General features: G+C 43.9%; 1 protein-coding gene across 6 annotated transcripts in view; it reads left to right on the top strand.

Moving 5' to 3' along the window:
- ALPK2 (alpha kinase 2) overlaps positions 1-19930 on the top strand; it is a 146799-nt gene that overhangs the window by 101344 nt on the left and 25525 nt on the right. For all 6 annotated transcript variants that reach the window (XM_003914418.5, XM_017951794.3, XM_017951792.3 and 3 more), the window contains exons 6-10: positions 179-326; positions 5385-5512; positions 5613-5648; positions 11488-11762; positions 13634-13722. In XM_003914418.5, coding sequence (XP_003914467.3) covers positions 179-326; positions 5385-5512; positions 5613-5648; positions 11488-11762; positions 13634-13722 — 676 coding nt within the window. The remainder of the gene's footprint in view (positions 1-178; positions 327-5384; positions 5513-5612; positions 5649-11487; positions 11763-13633; positions 13723-19930) is intronic.

Below are 19930 nucleotides of genomic sequence, written 5' to 3'. Positions count from 1 at the left end.
GATTTGTTAATTTCCCGACTATTTAGGCAAGCTACCTCTCCCCTCAGAAACTCAATTCTTACTTCCATAATTGGGGATAATAATTAGTATTCCTGTCTCTCAGGATTGTTATGAGAATTAAACAATATGAAATGGGAAAGTCTTTTGCTACACTGACCTTCAAATCTTTTGTTTCTAGCTCCGGTATTACTGAAAAAGATCCAAGCTGAGATGTTCCCTGAACACTCTGGAAATGTAAAATTAAGCTGCCAATTTGCAGAAATTCATGAAGATTCTACTATCTGCTGGACAAAAGATTCAAAGTCCATAGCCCAAGTGCAGAGAAGGTGCGATGTTTTTCCCTGGTTACTTTTCACAGTTGCTGCTTGTTTATTTCACAACATGGTTGTAAAAGAAAAGAATAAATTATAGGACGTGAAAAGGAAAATTGAAGCAGAGATTCCACACCTGCAATATTTAAAAAGATTAAATATTGGAAGACAAGTGTCTGTATGGGGAAAATGATGGAGGATTCTTGCCTGGATTTTGCCACCGTTGAGTTCTGGGGTTTTGGGAAGTCACACAACCTTTCACTACGTTTTTTAAATCAGGGAAAGGAACATGTCAAATGATATTCTAGGCTGAGGTTCTGTGGTCCTAAGATTAAAGAGCTCTCGTCTGTGTGTCTGTGAATTTAACCCGGGTGTGTTTTCTGTTTCATAAATTCCCAGTAATCTGATAAAGGTCAAACAAAGCTTAGAAGATGAATAAAAACAACAGCAGCAGCAATCTATGAGGTTACAGAAAAGTAACAGCTATTGAGGGTGACCAGCAGCCATCATTAATATGGGAACATCTGTTTATTTCTGGGTCTCTGTGATTTTTATTTTTATTTTTGAGACAAAGTCCTACTCCCATCTCCCAGGCTGGAGTGTAGTGGTGCAGTCATGGCTCACTGCAGGCTCCACCTCCTGGGCTCAGGTGATCCTCCCACCTCAGCCTCCCGAGTAGCTAGGATTACTGGAGCACATCACCATGCTTGGCTAATTTTCTTTTGTATTTTTAGTAGAGACAGGGTTTTGCCATGTTGCCCAGGCTGGTCTCAAACTCCTGGCCTCCAGTGATCCACCTATTTCCGCCTCCCAAAGTGCTAGGATTACAGGAGTGAGCCACCGCGTCCGGCCATGTCCTTAAGATAATAAAGGAGAGAAAAATGAGGAGGAGAGAGATGAGAGTGAGAATCATTGCCAAGAATATCCCCTGTGGAATGAACCAGATCAATGGCTTCCTTCAGCAGCTTTTCCTGGCAATAAATGCTTGTTCAAGTGAACTGATGAATTCGAGCTTCATCTGACACAATCTAGAAACAAATCACCTGGTTCGAAAGTCAACCCTCTGCCAAAGGGGTTCCCAGTTTAGCTCCCTAAGATATGGGAGGGGTTCTAATCCCCTTATTTTTGTCACCAGTAGACTGAAAAAGTGAGAAAATCTGAGTTTTCTGTTTAATTAAACCATATATGTCTGCTTGGAACGTATGTCTGGAAACTATTTCTCAAATGTAATGATGGGATACTTGAGCTATGATTTCATTTCTACTAACATCACTCCAGAGCATTTAACTGGATTGTGATTGATAGAATAACCACTTTGCCTAAAATGTCACCATTACCCTGCCCGTCTTCGGTATGGCTTAAGAAGAATTATAATGGAAAAGAAATGGTTTGCTTTTTAAGTCAAGGAGGTTCCCTAGAGCTTCACTTAAAAAGGTACTAATACTAATTATTCATTTTAAATTATTTTCTGAAGCTGTCAGCCAAGAACAATTAACCAGCATTTTCACTGTTTTTCCATTCATCAGCCTTGCTCTGAGCTCAGAATTACCACTTGAATATTTGCATATCCCTTTTCCATTTGATATATATTTACCATAAATCTGACTTTCCCCTGGGGAGCATATGTCATTAGTAAGCATTCTACTTACTGATGACGCGTGGCTAAGGCCTTTGATTCCTAGTGATGTTTGCTTCATTTCTCCTTGATGACAGTGTCTGGCTTAGTTGAACCCATCTCTTTCTCCATGCGAACACTTGAGAATATTTAGGAGTCATAACTCATTTGTTTATTGAGAGATCATTTACATTATTTCAAGTGGGTTTTCAAATGTTTGCTAATTTCTCTCATGCCTACTTCCAGGCCAGCGTTTCCCTTCACTTGTGCCTCCATGCAATGTGTCACTGTCCTTGTATCATTTTCAAAGAGTTGAAATCTCTCACATATAATATCAACCTGGAGCAAAGGTCTTCTTGAACTTACTAAATCATGAGGGAACCTGTACAATGGCAAGATTGTTCAAAGGAGCATTTAAGGAATGAAGATTTAGATAGTCAATCAGGTAAAGGAATGCGGAAATACATTTTGAAATAGATATAACACTGGTTAATGTTTGACAGGTAATAAACTTTGGGAGTTATCTTTTCTATTGCACAGAAACCTAAAAGTTAACCTATAACTTTTAGATTACAGGTTCTATGTAAATGGTTCTATGAGTGGGTTCTGTGTAAATGGGAAATAGCAAAGCATTCTCCTTTCAGTAGATCATCCTCAAGTGATCCTGTTGAACAATGACTGTGATCCTCCTCCAGTCTTTGTCCGCAACTTTTGGGTACTTTCCTTAACAGGCTAAAGTGTGGAAATTAGGTGTCAGAAGACATTCTTGTGGTTAGGGCAAGACTAATATACTTCAAAGAAACCCGTAAGAAGAAAGTGGTAGCTTGGTTTGAGTCTCTGTGTAGCAGTGTCATGTCTTGGCTCCCTGGAGACCTCAAGGTGGCACCCTCTGGTGCTATTTGGCCATCAATACCTTCTTGGTAACCAGGAACCCATTCTCCACTCTGGGGAGGGAGGTCCTTCTGAGTTCCCTGGGCTTTTGAAAGTGCAGCTGTCCATGTGGAGTGGCTCTGCTGATAGCTGAGCAAGGTCATGGAGCACAGGTCATGTTGTTCCTGCTGGGAACCAGTGAATGAGGAGCTGGCTGCTGGGATGGCAGGATCTTCTTGGATGGCCCTGAGAGAAACAACCCGAGGGCTTCTCAGCCCAGACTGAGTGGTGGGTGGGAGTGCTGCCAAGCCCTGGCTCCTTAGGGCTGGTGATGGATGATGGGGTCTCTCAGAGAAGTCCCCACGCTAACTACCCTCTCCCTGCAGCCAATTTCATTCTTTGTGTTCCTCTGATCACACTCTGGGCATGGGCTTCTTTTGCATTTGTCTGTACAGCTAATCACCACTGATGTTCTGCTGTCTGTGGCCATTTCCTAAGGTAAAAAGATTTGTCCCTTACAGGGTAAGAGGATATGAAACTGAGCTTACCCTCTTGGTAAAAAAAAGGCACAAGGTCACTTGTTTTTGCTTTCTATAGCTGTATTAGTAGTTTCTGTTTGTCCGTTTCCTCCCAGATTAGAAGACTCTCAAGGGCAAGGACTATGCCTTTTTTTTTTTTTTTTTCATCATTGAATCCCCCGGTACTAAGCACAGAGCAGATACTCCACAAATGCTAGATAGAACTCTTCGGGACTTCCGAGGTAGTTTTGTTTCATGGAGAAAGCACACTAATACTACTGTTCCCCACTAATACTACTGCTCACCATGAAGTAATGACTCGTGACCACTCTCAGGACTGGGCTTTTCACCAAAACTTCACACGCTGGTGTCAGTTACTCCTTATGACACATCTGAGCTGTGATCTTGCTCGTTCTGCTTTCACAGAGGAGGAAACTGAGGGTGAGAGACTACATAGTACACCTGAGGTCAGCCTCAGGGTTGGGATCCAGACCTTTCTGACTCCTATATGTATTCCCTCTAGAAGAAAGCCTTGGGTGGGGACCATGGGTCAAGCCAGGAAAAACGGTCTTCATGGTTCTGGGCCAAGTATCAGAGAATTTCTAGGCTGGAAGGAAGATGTTCACGGGACAGTTCTAGTTCAGCCCCCAGCCCTTCAGGTAGGACTTGCCTGCCCCTTTCAATAACAGAAAGGCTGTGCCGATCCTAGAGCTTTGGAGAAGGACTTTCCACAAGCCTCCTCTGTGGCCCGCTCAGTGTTTTATTGCCCTCTCCGGAAATCTCCCCATTATAACTGGACTTGTTCACATCCAGTTTTAACCATACAATGGGAGATGTTCAGAGCCCCCAGGAATGAAGGAAGTTGAATGATTTCGTGAACTTCGTTTTAAGCCACTAGTATATTCCAGGGAAGGAATGTATATACTGGAGGCTTAAAGTCTATTGAAAAAACAACCAATAATGAACACTTTTTTTGAACATGCAACTGAGACAAACTCAAGCTCGGTGAATTTTTGTTGTTAAACGATGAAACAAACCCAAGCTAAAATGTACACCACACACATGTATACACATAAACACACAGAATCTTGGTGAATGTTTAAACAAAGTTCATTTTAAAGAACAAAACCAGAACAACATTTGAATATCCTCTTTTTTTTTTGCTGTAAAGTAAGTTTTTTGTTTGAGACTTTGGAATAAATATGTGGCTCTATCTATATTTCAGATTATCCCAGACTTGAGGGCAGGAACCATAATTTACTTGGGGAGGCAGCTTAATGAGGTCAAAGTCATTTGTTTACATTTTTCTATGTCTCAGTTTCCTCATCTGCAAACTGAGAATAGTAAACGTAGTTCTCTCATTAGGTCATTCTGAGGACATCATGAAATTTTTCTTTATGTGATTTGGCACAATGCCTGGTACATACCAAATGCTCAGTGCACATTGGCTCTCAGCATCATCATTACTGTCATCACCACCACCAACACGACCACCACCGCCAGTTTTAGTTTTCATAGCACAGTGACTGGAACTCAATAACACTGGGTGGGTGACTAGTTGGACAGTTGGCACCTCACTAGGGGAGGACAGGACACTATTATAAAGGGGTCCTCAGTCATGAATCCTGAGGTAGCATAAAGCTAAGAACCCCCTTTTCTCTTGTTCCTTATTGTGTAAGTTTGGGTTTGGAGTTATCAGACTTTCCGTCAAGCACAGGACGCCCGGATTAGTCACATAATTGAGCTGAATTCTGAGCAGAAATGTTAACAACAGCTCCCAGAATTCACAATTTCAATTCTTGGCTCTACTCATGGCAGTTAAACCTACTGAACATTTCTTTCTGTTCATACTGCTTATTGGAGTGAGCGTGTTAGCCAAAATGTAATGACTCTCCTCTGTGGAGACATCAATTATTTAAACAGCGGATCGTGATTTTGCCCCTTGGGCAGCTCATTGGCTGAAAACATGTGAGCAGGGAAGCCTTCGCTTCTTTCTTCTTAAATGTATTAGAAAAAAAAATGCAACCGTAGAATGATGAAGTGTGTCAATGTGAATATTCCTCATTGTAGTGCAGGGGACAACTCCACTGTTTCCTTTGCCATCGTTCAAGCCAGTCTGAAGGACCAGGGCCTCTATTACTGCTGCATCAAGAACAGCTATGGAAAAGTGACTGCTGAATTTAACCTCACAGCTGAAGGTAGACCACAGCTTTTCAGTTTTCAGTGAAAACCACTAGCCCCTGCCCGTTCACAGTGGACATTTGTACTGAAGCCATTCTCTGCTTTGTCTTCTTCTAGTTCTCAAACAACTGTCAAGTCGCCAGGATACTAAAGGTAAGTCAGTTGGGGTTGGCCTGCCAGAGGAAATGGGCTTGCCATAAAGCATAAAATAGCTCCCGGAGTAAAGGGTAGAAGCAGTAATCCTATGGACTCTTCCAACTGAGAAGGAGAGCTATGGTGTGACTTGAGAAAAGAATGACAATTCATGAGCCAATTCAATGTGAATGTAGGGCCATACTTCCTATTGTAAGTTTGTTAGACTATAGATATCCAGAATTGGATGGTACACTATAGCAGGGGAGTTTTGGGGAACACGTAGAGGGGGAGTTTGGATTTGACTTTTCCCTTTAAACATCGGTCTTGCATTCAGCCCTTCTGCATGGGAGTTTTCAGCTGCTGGGACTTATACAGCTTGTTTTGTTTCTTCAATTTTCTTTTCAGTTTGACTAGCTGAGCAGATTCCCAAAGACAGCCAGGTGTCTGGAGAATCATTCCATTCGTTTGTGTCTTAATGAAAAGAAAAGATGTGTTTCTCTGCTTTCTTTTGGCACCTGGTGTTAGCCACAGCCTAACACTGCTGTTCATGAATGCTCGTGCTGTTCCTGGGCCACCCAGTGAATTTGCCAGAGTTTGGTGGAATCTGTGTTAGCCGTGTCTTCCCTCTTAAGGAGAATTACTCACCCACTTACGCCCACCCATGCCCACCCTTGCCTGGTGGTGTGCTGGGGTAAATATTTAACAAGATGCCGAGGGTTGGGGAAGCTCTGAGTCCTACAATTTCCATGATGTAAATTCAGTGCGGCCACTTTTAAACCACCAGTATGACATCACACATCATGGAACTGGGAAGAGCTGCCCGTCATCAGCTCTCAGGAGCTGCAGGAGGCCAGTTCCACACACCACGGTGGTCCAACCTCACCCCATGTGACCATGACTTTCAGCACAGTGGAGGATCCACTGTCAGTTTTAGGAGAAATATGGATAAATTCTGACAGTTAATTGAACTAGCATCTTAAAGATTTATTGCATGTACTGATTTTTAAAACAAACAGAACGCCTGAAATCTCTGCAGAAACAAGTAATAAAAGTAATCAAAATGCAGTCACATCCAGTGTATCAAAAGCAAGAAACTGAGATCTCAACTTAGAAATGGTCTAGCAATAGGCCAGGCGCAGTGGCTTACGCCTGTAATCCCAGCACTTTGGGAGGCCAAGGCGGGTGGGATCATGAGGTCAAGAGATCAAGACTATCCTGACCAACATGGTGAAACCCCATCTCTACTAAAAATACAAAATTAGCCTGGCGTAGTGCCGCATGCCTGCAATCCCAGCTACTCAAGAGGCTGAGGCAAGAGAATGGCTTGAACCGGAAGGTGGAGGTTGCAGTGAGCCGAGATCACACCACTGCCCTCCAGCCTGACAACAGAGCAAGACTCCATCTCAAAAAAAAAAAAAAAAGAAAAGAAAAAAGAAAAAAAGAAAAAGAAATGGCCTAGCAAATATTGTGACATTAACCCAAAATAGTAAACTTAAATACAAGCTCTTCACAAACCCACTCAGATGCTAAATACCCATCTTTAGTGTGTAGCATACGTGTGTTATAATTTAAAATCCTTCCTCCATTTCTGCTCTCATCTCCCCAGAAGGCAAAATATGCAAAAGAATCCCCTTCCTCCTAATACTTTAGAAAATAAAAAGACTCTGAGAAGGGAGTCTCTGTTTCATCAGCTTCTCAGCATTGATTGGCATTCACATCTCAGACACTTGCTATGGTTTTATTGGTTTAGGTTTGCATAAGCTCATTTCTCAAGGATTACTTGAGAGACCCCAGTGGGGATGAGCTACTGGCCATTTGGTGGAAATGGTACCACCGCTGTAGCCCAGTGACTCCAGCCACAGAGCTTGGGTCTGAACCCTGATGACATCACCTTCTCCTGGTTTCTGGCTCCATTGTTACTGGGGGTGTCAGTTTCACTGATTCACTCAGCTGGGGAAGTAATTCTTGGCCCCTCCCTATCCTTGTACCTTCAGATAAAGAAGCCGAAAATTACTTTTATGTTATTTCTTTGAGACAGGGTCTCACTCTTTCGTCCAGGCTGGAGTGCGGTGGCACAATCATAGCTCGCTGCAGCCTCGGCCTCCTGGACTCTAATGATCCTCCTACCTCAGCCTCCTGAGGAGCCTGGACTACAGGTGCTCACCACTGCACCCGGCTGATTTGGAAAATTACTTTTAATCACATTTTTTTTTTTTTTAAATTTAGAGGACTATCTCACTAAACAGTTTATTAATTTAATTCTCTATAGGAGGAATAAATAATCTTTTACAAGATGGTCTCTAATTTAAAAAACTAATAAAGCTAAGCTTATGAGAAAGTTGGAAATGAATCATGGACAAAATGAAGCCCAATTTAATGATGTTATTGTGTTTTATGAATATATTTGTGGATTGCTTTTTTGCACCTCGGAGCCGTCTTTGTAACCAGTGGCTGCAGGTATCCTCATGGTTTCTCTGAGTTGATTTGGATTTCACAATGTATGGGTGTAGCAAGCAACCTCAGTGAGGCATTGGGATCTCCCAATACTCATCTGGCGAGTCTGTCTGGTGGATTCCAATGTGTCTCTCCTGATTCTTTTTTTTTTTTTTTTGAGACGGAGTCTTGCTCTGTCACCCAGGCTGAAGTGCAATGGCAAGATCTCGGCTGACTGCAACCTCCACCTCCCGAGTTCAAGCAATTCTCCTGCCTCAGTCTCCTGAGTAGTTGGATTACAGACACCTGCCACCACACCCAGCTAATTTTTAGTATTTTTAGTAGAGATGGGGTTTCATCATGTTGGCCAGGCTGGTCTCGAACTCCTGACCTCAGGTGATTCACCTGACTTGGCCTCCCAAAGTTCCAGGATTACAGGTGTGAACCACCACACCCAGTCTCTCCTGATTCTTTCTCGTGGCACTGCCCCCTCTCAGGGATTTTAGGCAGCGTGGAGTGTGAGTCCTGGCAACAGATGGCTCTGCAAAGCTGCAAAGAAAGTTGCACCTTCTCCACAACCCGAGACTCGCACTGCTACATGCCTGCTTTTCCTGAGCCTCCCCTCAGGTGCTCAGTTCTCCGGTTACCTTCATTACTCTTACCAGGGAAGAAATTGTTCTAAAGGATGAATTCTCACCTCCATCTCTCACTTTAAAAGAGGTGCAAACTCTTACCAAGCGGACGCGCTCATTTCAGCCATCACTGCGGAAGACATTTTTGGACAGGCTGTCCTTTCAGATTTCTGCAGAGCTACAGAGTCTATACCTTCTGCTTCTGTAAAGGAAGGCCCAGTAGATGAGTTTCAGCTTGGAAAGTTTCACCTAGAACTCCAGCTCTTGCCCTGCAAGATTTTCAAGAGACAAAGAATAGGTCTAAGATTTCTTTTTTTCTTTCATGGCTTTATCTTTGTCAAATAAGCGTTTCTGTTGGAAATCATAGACAGGGTTATTAATTTTACCACATGTAGTAATATGCAAACAAATTTTCCTTCCTACTTTCTAAGCATATGGCCTGGGCCAACTTTGATCTTCAGTTAATTAGATTTGCTGAATTTTAAAGCGTAAGGTGCACAAACATTTTACTTTTAATAATTAAATTTTAGAAATGTGAGGGTTTTGAAGGAAGACAGGATGTGACAGAGATAACTCATGTTCATTGGGCTCTAAGGTATGTACATATAACATTTCCTATACTCTGTAAGTGGTATTAGAGGCCAAATTGTTAACATTAATCATATAACTGGAATGGAACTGAGAAGGTGTGGGATACAGAAAAGCATTCTCTCTCTATTTTCTCACCTAATTTTTAAATTTAACTGTTAAAATAAAACTGTGCTTTTCTCCATAGATTAATTTTTTTTTTCTTGGTTCTGTGACTTAGAGTAAAATCTGCGATCCAGGTATTGCCTAAAACTTTATCTGAGAAAATGTCCCATTTGCCTGTTTCCCTGCAGCTCCAACCCAGTTCTCTCCAGAAACCCAGGGCAAGTTACTCAGTAGGAATTCCAGGGGAAGAAAAACAATTTATTCTTCAGTCTTCATAAGTTCTTAGTTGGAACAGATCCCTGTAACAAAAGAAGATTAGTGAGAGGAAAACAAACAGGTTGATGAGCATGTATCATTCATATATACATGGGAGACACTCAAGAAGTGCTCATTTAAAAAGGGATTTGAATTCCAGCTTATATAGCATCTAAACAAAGAATGGTGCATTTTTCGAGAAGTGACAGGGCAGAGGGAAGGACTTTGGGTAGGTAAGGGCAGTAGCTTGTGGAAAGGCATTTCCACAACCCTGGAAAATCTCCCAGCATCTGGATTCTCATTAATGCTTGTTAATGTCTGCTGCTCATCTCCAGGCTCATCAGGGGCTAGTTGTCTTCAGTCATTAACCTTTGTTCTTCCTGGTAGAAGGGGAGTAGAATTTTTTCTGTGTTTATAAATTTATGTCCTGATTTTAGGCAAATAGGGGGAAGGCAGAGAGCTTTCTTGCCTCTGCTGCTTCTTAATTGCCTTCAGCTCAACAATCCTTTTACCAAAGAGGCAGATTTGAGGGCGACATATTCAGATGTCCCATAGTCTTCTGCTGGCCTTTGTGAAAATGCTAGGAGCACCTTTAGGAATATCCTCTTTCTTCCAGAAGCTTCTAGCTCTTTACCTAGTTTTTCTGTTTGAAAATCCACCGAACCCCACTCCCTTTCTTTCTTTCTGGCAGTAACTAGGCCCTGACCTTAATCAATACCCTCTCAGAATAGTTTCAGTCTCCTTATAGTTTTAATAGCTACCATCAGTCTCAAATCATATGATTTGAAATATTTTGAGAGGAGAAGAAAAATATTTCCTTAAGCATTGTATATAGAAACGTGAAGTAAGATTTTTCACACAACCCATGATTTCTTTCTGCTTGTAAACATTCAGAAAGATGTCAGTTTTCATCAGTTTTGAGAGGTGGAAAGCATTTTAAAAATCCAAACAATCTTATTTCATTGAAAGCCACCTAATTTTCTTCTCTCAGTGAATGAGAAGTCTGATTGGGTCATCTCTAGTTTAAAATGGACCTTCCTGATTAAATTCACTGTCATCTCAAATACGTGTAGAATCCACTCTGAAAAGAAAACAGCTGCTAGAAAACTCAAAATAATTCTTTTTTCTTTTTACAAATAAATCCAGAATGATTCTACCTTTTTCTCAATTTCTCTTCAAAGGCCATTCTTCTTATTATTTTTTGTTTGTTTGTTTGTTTATTGCTACCTGTTTCTTTTACTTATCGCATGCTTTCTCAATGAGGGCAGTATTGCTTCCAAGAGGACCAACGCCGGTTCTTGGCAGGCAAAAAAAAGTTACTCTTTTTCTGTATAAAGCACAGATATACATATGGTACATAAACAGTATATTTGTGGTATTAAGCTTTCATGGCAGGCAATTAAAACAAGTTCCAGCAAAGATTCCGGGGTTGGGGGGGCAATAATGAAAAAAAGGTGGATCCGATACTATCAGATCTTATCATTGGTCTTTCTTCCCTCCTCTACACTTACCCATCTTTGCAACTTGCCTTTTATTACTTTGCTTGGTTCCACTTATATTTTCCAGGTCTGTCTAGAATTCTTTTCCTGATCTTTCCAGTTTTGCTCCAACCCATCTCTCACTGATGTTCCCACATTCTCATTCAATGACCTGTCTCCTCCTCACCAACCCACTCATCTCTTCTTTTAGCTATGCCTCTTTTGAAGGGTAAGTGTGGCTGCCCCCTCTTGGTTCTGCAGGTCAGCCTTGTCATTGTCCTTGTGTGGGGACCCTCCCCATGTGGAATTAGCTAAGGAGCAGGACTGGGAGGTATTCTTTCCAACCAAAGCTGCGCTGTGTTTCAGGATGCGAAGAGATTGAATTCAGCCAACTCATCTTCAAAGAAGACTTCCTCCATGACAGCTACTTTGGGGGCCGCCTGCGTGGTCAGATCGCCACGGAGGAGCTGCACTTCGGAGAAGGGGTTCACCGCAAAGCCTTCCGCAGCACAGTGATGCACGGCCTCACACCCGTCTTCAAACCTGGCCATGCCTGTGTGCTTAAGGTGCACAATGCCGTTGCCTATGGGACCAGAAATAATGATGAGCTCATCCAAAGGAACTACAAGCTCGCTGCCCAGGTGGGTCCATCTGCCTAGAGGCTGTCGCTTCTGGTGTGATAGCCACCCGTGATAAGACGAGATGAAAATCAGACTCAGGATTGATGGGAGTGTCTTCAAAAGGGTGTTTTTCCTCTTTGGGGGTTTCAATTCAATCTAAGTGCTGGAGATCACTTCTCAGTTCTCAGGAGTAATTTCTTGGCCTTATGCCAGCTACTGGGGACTCAGCCAATGCCTAGAGACACCTCACCAGTTCTAACCTGAGATGTAACTGATTTTGTTTCTAAGAAGCCCTATGAGATCCCTGGGGGGTTGAATCTACCTGGACCTAGGATGATATAGAAAGTGGGGGTTCTAAGCTACACTAGATGCCTGGGTCCCCGGGAACAGGTAACATCAGCACTAGTTGCTGGAGTGTTTTGTTTGGGTTTGTTTGTGGAGAGGGAGAGGCGTGGGGTATATCCAGGAGAGTCAGCATTGGTCTTGTTTTCTGCCTTCCTGAGTTTGGTTTAATGTTAGCGTGTAAAACAGGAAGAGAGACAGACACAAGGCCCTAGCTGAGTTCTCATTTCTCTGTGTTATCGAATCATAGAACTCGAGGCGAGAGGAGAGGGCAGGAGAGCCTTAGCTTCTCTCCATCCTTCCTCCTCCTTTCCACATATTTGGTCCATATATTTCACTCCCTCTTTGTTTTTTGCGTTTTGAGACAGGGTCTCACTCTGTCCCCCAGGCTGGAGTGCAGTGGCATGATCATGGCTCCACAGCAGCCTTGACCTCCTGGCCTTAAGCAACCCTCCTGCCTCAGCCTCCTAAGTAGCTAGGACTACGGGCGCATGCCATCATGCCCAGCTAATTTTTATTTATTTAGTTTTTTCAGACACAGGGTCTCCCTGTGTTGCCCAGGCTGGTCTTGACCTCCTGGAGGGCTCCAAGTGATCCTCCTGCCTCTGCCTCCCGAAGTGCTGGGGTTACAGGCATGAGCCACCACCACACCTGGTCCACACATTTCACTGTGAAATTGTGAAAGTTGGGTCTTTCACAAGCTATGTGCCCCTTTAAAATGTTTACCATAAACATTTTAAACAATTAAAACCATTTAGGCCGGGCGCGGTGGCTCAAGCCTGTAATCCCAGCACTTTGGGAGGCCGAGACGGGCGGATCACGAGGTTAGGAGATCGAGACCATGCTGGCTAACACGGTGAAAACCCGTCTCTACTAAAAAATACAAAAAACTACCCGGGCGAAGTGGCGGGCGCCTGTAGTCCCAGCTACTCAAGAGGCTGAGGTAGGAGAATGGCGTGAACCCGGGAGGCGGAGCTTGCAGTGAGCTGAGATCCAGCCACTGTACTCCAGCCTGGGCGACAGAGTGAGACTCCGTCAAAAAAAAAAAAAAAAAAAAAAAAAAAATTAAAACCATTTAAAATATTAAAATCCATAGGTTAAACTCAGATGAATCTCTCAGGTACAGCCAAGCACTAAGCATCGTGATCCCACAGCAATGTCACGTGGGACTCTGTGCTTCTGAAGGCAGCTCTGCTCTCTGAATATAGGATTCTGTCCATTGTATTCCTTTCTCCTCCCAATCCACCCCTCTTTTTTCTTTTCTCTCTGAGTATTCCCTCTATCTCAAATATGACACAGTCTTGGAAAATCTCCCAGCATCTGGATTCTCGCTCAGAAAAGCCCCACAGCGTAGGAAGCAGAATCCACTTAGCTTTTCCTAAGGCAGAAATCTTGTGCTGTTCATTATTGACTACTTCAGTTAACCAGGGGATGGGCTAGTCGATTCATTGGCTTTACCTTACTGGGAAATCTCCTGAATAGTCTTACTGGGCGATGCTGTCTGAATTTCCTGTAGTCACTGGGGCTCTCTATGTATTTTGGTGATATAGGAATGCTATGTTCAAAATACTGCCAGGTATTATGCCAAGATCTACGCTGCTGAAGCACAGCCTCTGGAAGGCTTTGGAGAAGTGCCTGAGTAAGTGTATTTACCCTACCTTGTGTCACACTCCTGACTCACTGGGGACTTGGAGGGATGAGAGAGTGAGAAGGAACAGCAGGGCAAGTGTTTCAGCTGGTCTCTCAGTCTGTAAGCTCCATGAGGGCTCACATGGCTGCTATCCTACCCCTTGCTGGGTAGGATATTTAATATTATATAATATAATAATATTATATTTAGTATTTAAGAAGATAAATATTCTTTAAATAAATGAATGGATGGATGGGTGTATGGATTAATCCATCCAATACATGAATCTACCATGTTAAATAGAAAAGAAAGGATATCTACCTCTCATAGCTATTACATTGTCTAAACAGTAAACGAATACAACAGGACAAGATATATCACAGGGCAATTAGTCCCATGATGAAAATAAAATATGGCAATGTATTACGGAAGAGTGGATTGGGTGATCTGAAACATAGTAACATAGTACCCACTTCCTGGAATCCTCCAGAGACAAATCACACCCACTTTTATCTACTCTTTGCCTAAATATTTACTGGCCCAAGCAAATTTTGGGGAGCCTGGAGCTTGCGTTTGCGGCACTGTTTGTCTGGCTGAGATCGTATCTGCACGCTTAAATGGACAGAAAAAGGGCTTAGCTAGTGCATGTTGGAACTTTTTACCTATCAGTAAAAACTGGGAGAAGGAAGAAGGAAGAAATTCTTGTCTGCATTGCCCCTGTTAACTCACAAAACGGGAAAAATCGTTTCCCTTAGGTGGTACATTTGAAAGACCATGGGTAAAGCATAACACTTTCTGCTCTTTCTCAAGAAATGCTTAACACACTTCAGTACACACTTACAATTGCTTTTCTGTTAATTACGCAGACAGCCATCTGGACTGAGTTAAGCTTTCACGATATGGAAACTGGCTCCTTTTTCCCCCAAGCCCCGCTTTTCCCAGTCTCCGTCCTCTTAAGTTTTCTTCAAAAAAGAAAAGATTTAACCCACAAGTCAACCCTACCACACACAGAACCACAGTGTCCTCCAACAGGGACAGACCCAAGTTTTGTGTGGCTTGACTCTTATGCAATTTGGGCTTCTTTCTTTCCTTTCTTTCTTTTTTATATTTTGTAAGAGACAGGGTCTCCCTCTGTTGTCCAGGCTGGAGGGCAGTGGTGCAATCACGGCTCACTGCAGCCCCGTGACCCCCCGGGCTCAAGCGATCTAGCCTCCCAAGTAGCTGGGACTACAGGTGCCCACCACCACACCTGGCTAATTAAAAGCATTTTTCTTGTAGAGACAGGGTCTTTGTATATTGCCCAGGCTGGCCACCTACAACTCCTGGCCTCAAGTGATCTTCCTGCCTCGGCCTCCCAGAGTGCTGGTGTTATAGGCATGAGCCACCGTGCCTGGCAAATGTGGGCCCTTTTTAAAGAAAAGAACACAAAATTATAAATATCAGGATTGATCTAGGGACTGGGAAAGGGCTCATGCAAGTGAAGGATCAGGAGGCTGATTCATTTGCTGCATTAGCATCATGGTAAGTAGGCCACTGCCTTAAAGATAGGTTAGGACATTTTTCTATCTAAACCATTTTTCCATTCCTTACAAGGGGAGATTTGTGACCACATGAATGCTGATGGCACATGGGAGGAGTAAGGGGCCTCAGAAGGGCCTCTGGGCCAGACTCCAGGTTTATGGAACCTAAATCGGAGGACTCTACAGCCAGAAAACACACCCCCCCACACACACACACACACAAACAACACTCACCATACACACAAACACCACACACACCACACAAACAAACACTTACCATACACACAAACACACCCACCACAACACAAACACACTGCAAACACCCCCCACACACAAACAACACTCACCATACACACAAACACACACACACACCACACAAACAACACTCACCATACACACAAACACACCCACCACAACACAAACACACTGCAAACACATCCCCCCACACGCCACACCCCCCACACCACACACACACATACACACCACACACATTACATACAAACACACACACCACACATACAACACACATACCACACACACCACACACAAACACACAACACTCACCATACACACAAACACACCACACACAAACCACACACCACACACCCCCCACACAAACACAACACACACCACATACAAACAGACCACACATACAACACACATACACCACACATACAACACACACACACCACACACACCACACACACAAACACACAACACTCACCATATGCACAAACACACCACACACATCCCCCCACATGAACACAACACACACCACATACAAACAGACCACACGTACAACACACACACACCACACATACAAAACACACACCACACACACACCACACACATACAACACACACATATGTATTACACACCCCCCACACACCACACATACAACATACCACACTTCACACTCACACCAGATATGCACACATACACACACACACACATACACACACCCCATACACACACCACACCAAACACACCCCCACTCACCACACCACACACATACACACACACACACAAGACACACACAACACAAACCACACACACCACATAACACACACACCTCACACACATACAATACACACACACATACACACCACACAAACATACCACACACATACCACATACACATACACACAGCACACACATACCACACATACATACATATATCACACACATACACAACCACAAACCACACGCACAACACATACACACAACACACGCACACAGAGCTGACTCTGTATATTACCAGCCTTCTCTGGAAAGCTTCAGTAATGCCTAGAGAGAGGCTGAGTCCTCCCCGCCTCATTACCACAGCCCCCTAGACCGACCTCCCCGGGGGCCACCCCCATGTTTATTTCCAGGCAATGAAGCGGGCCTGGAGAAGCCTATTTTAATGGAGCATGTGAGATCTTGGAGAGAAAACACTCCTCATTTGGGCAGCTTCTGTTTTTGAATTCATGAATATCAATGGAGTCACATTGTCTATGCAAATGGCATCCTGCTGGGCAGAGGCCAGGCCTAATTAAGACCCTGAATAATGCCCAGCCCTTGTTTCTGGTTTTTTCCCCCCCCCCCAACCAGGGATGCAGAATTAATAAGAGCCCAAGCAAACCATGAACCCTTCTGTTGGCAGAAGGGTCAGTAGCCACAGGGGGTCGGTCCTCAGGAGGGAACCAGGGTGCCCTGGATCTTGCAGAAGTGACAAAGCACGACAGAGGCTGGCTTGGCAGCTGCACTGATTTCAGGGCTGTGGGGAAGGTCCACTGCCCTAATGTGCCCACTCCCATCTGGCTGAAATTTGAAATTTCTTTAACAAGACACAAAGAGGTTCTATCTTAAAATTAGAAAGAATGCCTCAAATGACTCTGGCACGACAGTAATCAGGGTACGCTGCTATTAGAGGGGCTTACTGCCTTGTGTCCAGGGCTGGGGTTCCAGAAGGACACGGTTCTGGCTCAGATTCTGCTGGTGAGCAAGCCTCTGTGTCCTCTTCGTGAAGTGAGGGGGATTCTCAGTTTCCAGGAAATGCTCCTAAATGGCAGAGGAGGATACCTGTGTGCCTGTCAAAGGGTCTGGAGGCTTCGTCCAAGCAGCTGGCCCGCAGGTGTAATTTCTTTGAAATGTAATATTTTATAGCTTTTAAATTCTATTGAGTGTTGTGTCCTCCTTCCTCTATGACTATATTTGTTTTAATAAAAAGTAATGTTTTTCCAACCACCTTTGGCTCAAGTTAATAACCACGTGGAGCCTTCAGCTTACTTCCTGGGAGAAGGCACAGCCTGGGTGGAGAAGCGCAGGGCATTGCTCTGGGAGAACGCTCCCAGCTCGCACGGAGGCAAGAGCAAGTGGGCAGGGCGGGACCTGTGCCCCAGCTGGTGTGTGCGTGTAACCGCTGAATGGGTTCACCTTGCCCACTGCCCAGACAGAGCTGACTTATCAAGACGGGGAGATCGCAAAAAAGAGTTTATTATACATAGAACTGTTACCGGAAAGGGGTCCCAATCCAGACTCCAAGAGAGGATTCTTGGATCTCATGCAAGAAATAATACAGGGCAAGTCCACAGAGTATATTGAAAGCCTGTTTATCAAGAAAGTAGAAGAATAAAAGAATGGCTATTCCGTAGACAGAGTAGCCCCAAGCGCTGCTGGTTGCCCATTTTTATGGTTATTTCTTGATGATATGCTAAACAAGGGGTGGATTATTCATGCCTCCCCTTTTTAGGCCATATAGGGCAACTTCCTGACATTGCCATGGCATTTGTAAACTGTCATGGCGCTGGTGGGAGTGTGGCAGTGAGGAAGGCCAGAAGTCATTCTCATATCCATCTTGGTTTGGGTGAGATTTAGCCGGCTTCTTTACTGCAGCTTGTTTTATCAGGAAGGTCTTTATGACCTGTATCCTGTGCCAATCTCCTATCTCATCCTATGACTGAGAATGCCTTAACTATCTGGGAATGCAGCCCAGTAGGTTTCAGCCTTATTTTACCCAGCCCCTATTCAAGATGGAGTTGGTCTGGTTCACATGCCTCTGACAGAACTGGCTAAATGGGAGACTGGAGTTTTATTACTACTCAAATCAAACTCCCTGGAAATTTGGAGGCTAGGGTTGGTTTGTTTGTTTTTTTGAGAGTTTGGAATTCCGGAGGCTAGGAAACAGGGATTGGAGTTGGGTCAGGGATGGAATCAGGGATACTAAGTTGTCCTCTTGCATTGAGTCCATTCCTGGGTGAAGGCCACAAGACCAGATGAGCCAGTTGACCAATCTGGGTGGTGCCAGCTGATCCACCAGAATACAGGGTCTAAAAAATACCTCAAACACCAGTCTTAGGATTTACACTAGTAATGTTATTTATGGGAGGAACTGGGGAGGTTAGGAATATTGTGGCCTCTGGCTACATGACACCTGAGCCATAATTTCTAATCTTGTGGCTAGGTTGTTGGTTTTACAAAGGTGGTCTGGTCCCCAAGCAAGGAGGCGGTTTGGTTTGGAGAGGGGCTGTTACCATCTTTGTTTGCTAAACTATAAACTAAATTCCTCCCAAAGTTACTTTGGCCTCTGCCCAGGAATGAACAAGGGCAGCTTGAAGATTAAAGGGAAAATGGAATCAGTTAGATCATTTTCACTGTCATAATTTTCTCACGGTTATAGTCTTTGCAAAGGTGGTTTCCTGAGTGGCAATCACAGAACCGGAGGTCCCAGCTCGAGCTTTCCTTCCTATTGTGAGGGGCAAGACTTACATGTTCATTCCACTGGGAGACGGGGTCTAGAGGCCCACGTTCCCTCTGAGAGAGAAGTGACCAGGTCTTCACTAGCGCCGTTCAAGGGAGAAAGGAACCACATGGGCAGCAGAGGAGCTCACCCATCTCTGCTGCCCCCACAACTTTTCCTGACGTTGTGTGTGGCCACTATGTTAGATGGGATTATTCTACACAATTACGTTTAAAGATCCTGATTCAAAGCCCATGCCATTTTGAAGGCATTTTCATTTAAGGGCTCTTTGTGGGGTTTTGCTCCATCCCCACCCCAGGGCAGCTGGTCACATCTTTGCATGCATAGGTCTTTGTTATAGCTGCCCTGTCACCATTTCTCTCTGGTCACTTGGTCCCTCCCAAAAGTTGATTTTCTGATTCGTTAAACATATAGTTAGGGGCCTACATTAGACACGGTATATTTGTTCATTTACTCATTTGACAAACGTTTTGTACTTAAAAAAAATTAATGAGCATCAAAAGTCAGCATCTCACATTTTCCTCTTGCCTCTGTGGCCCGCCATCAGTGTTTCTATTTTAGGCCCTTGAAAGTGGTATCTGCGTTATCAACGTTAAACTAGGCGATCGCTTCTTTGGCTACTTACAAATTTGTAAGATCAGATTCTCTGTCAGTGGTTCATAACCCCCAGGGGAAAGTGGTGGTTGTGGAGACACTTCTGATGGTCAGGATCCGGGAAGGACTACTGGCATCTGGCAAGTAGAAGCCAGGGAGGTTGCTAAACAGGCTGCTCGCACAGGACGGCCTCCTGCCACCCCCACGGAGAACTATCTGCCCAGATGTTAATAGTGCTGAAATTGAGAAACATATAGAAATATTATACATACATATATAAGCATTCATTCATTCATTCATTCATATTTTGCCAAACACTTATTTTGAACCAGGAACATTTACTATGTGCTGGGCTTTGCTT

This window comes from Papio anubis, chromosome 19 (genome assembly GCF_008728515.1).
Source record: "Papio anubis isolate 15944 chromosome 19, Panubis1.0, whole genome shotgun sequence".
Taxonomy (NCBI): domain Eukaryota; kingdom Metazoa; phylum Chordata; class Mammalia; order Primates; family Cercopithecidae; genus Papio; species Papio anubis.
The sequence above is the reverse complement of the archived record's forward strand: the minus strand, read 5'-3'. Positions and strand labels throughout refer to the sequence as shown.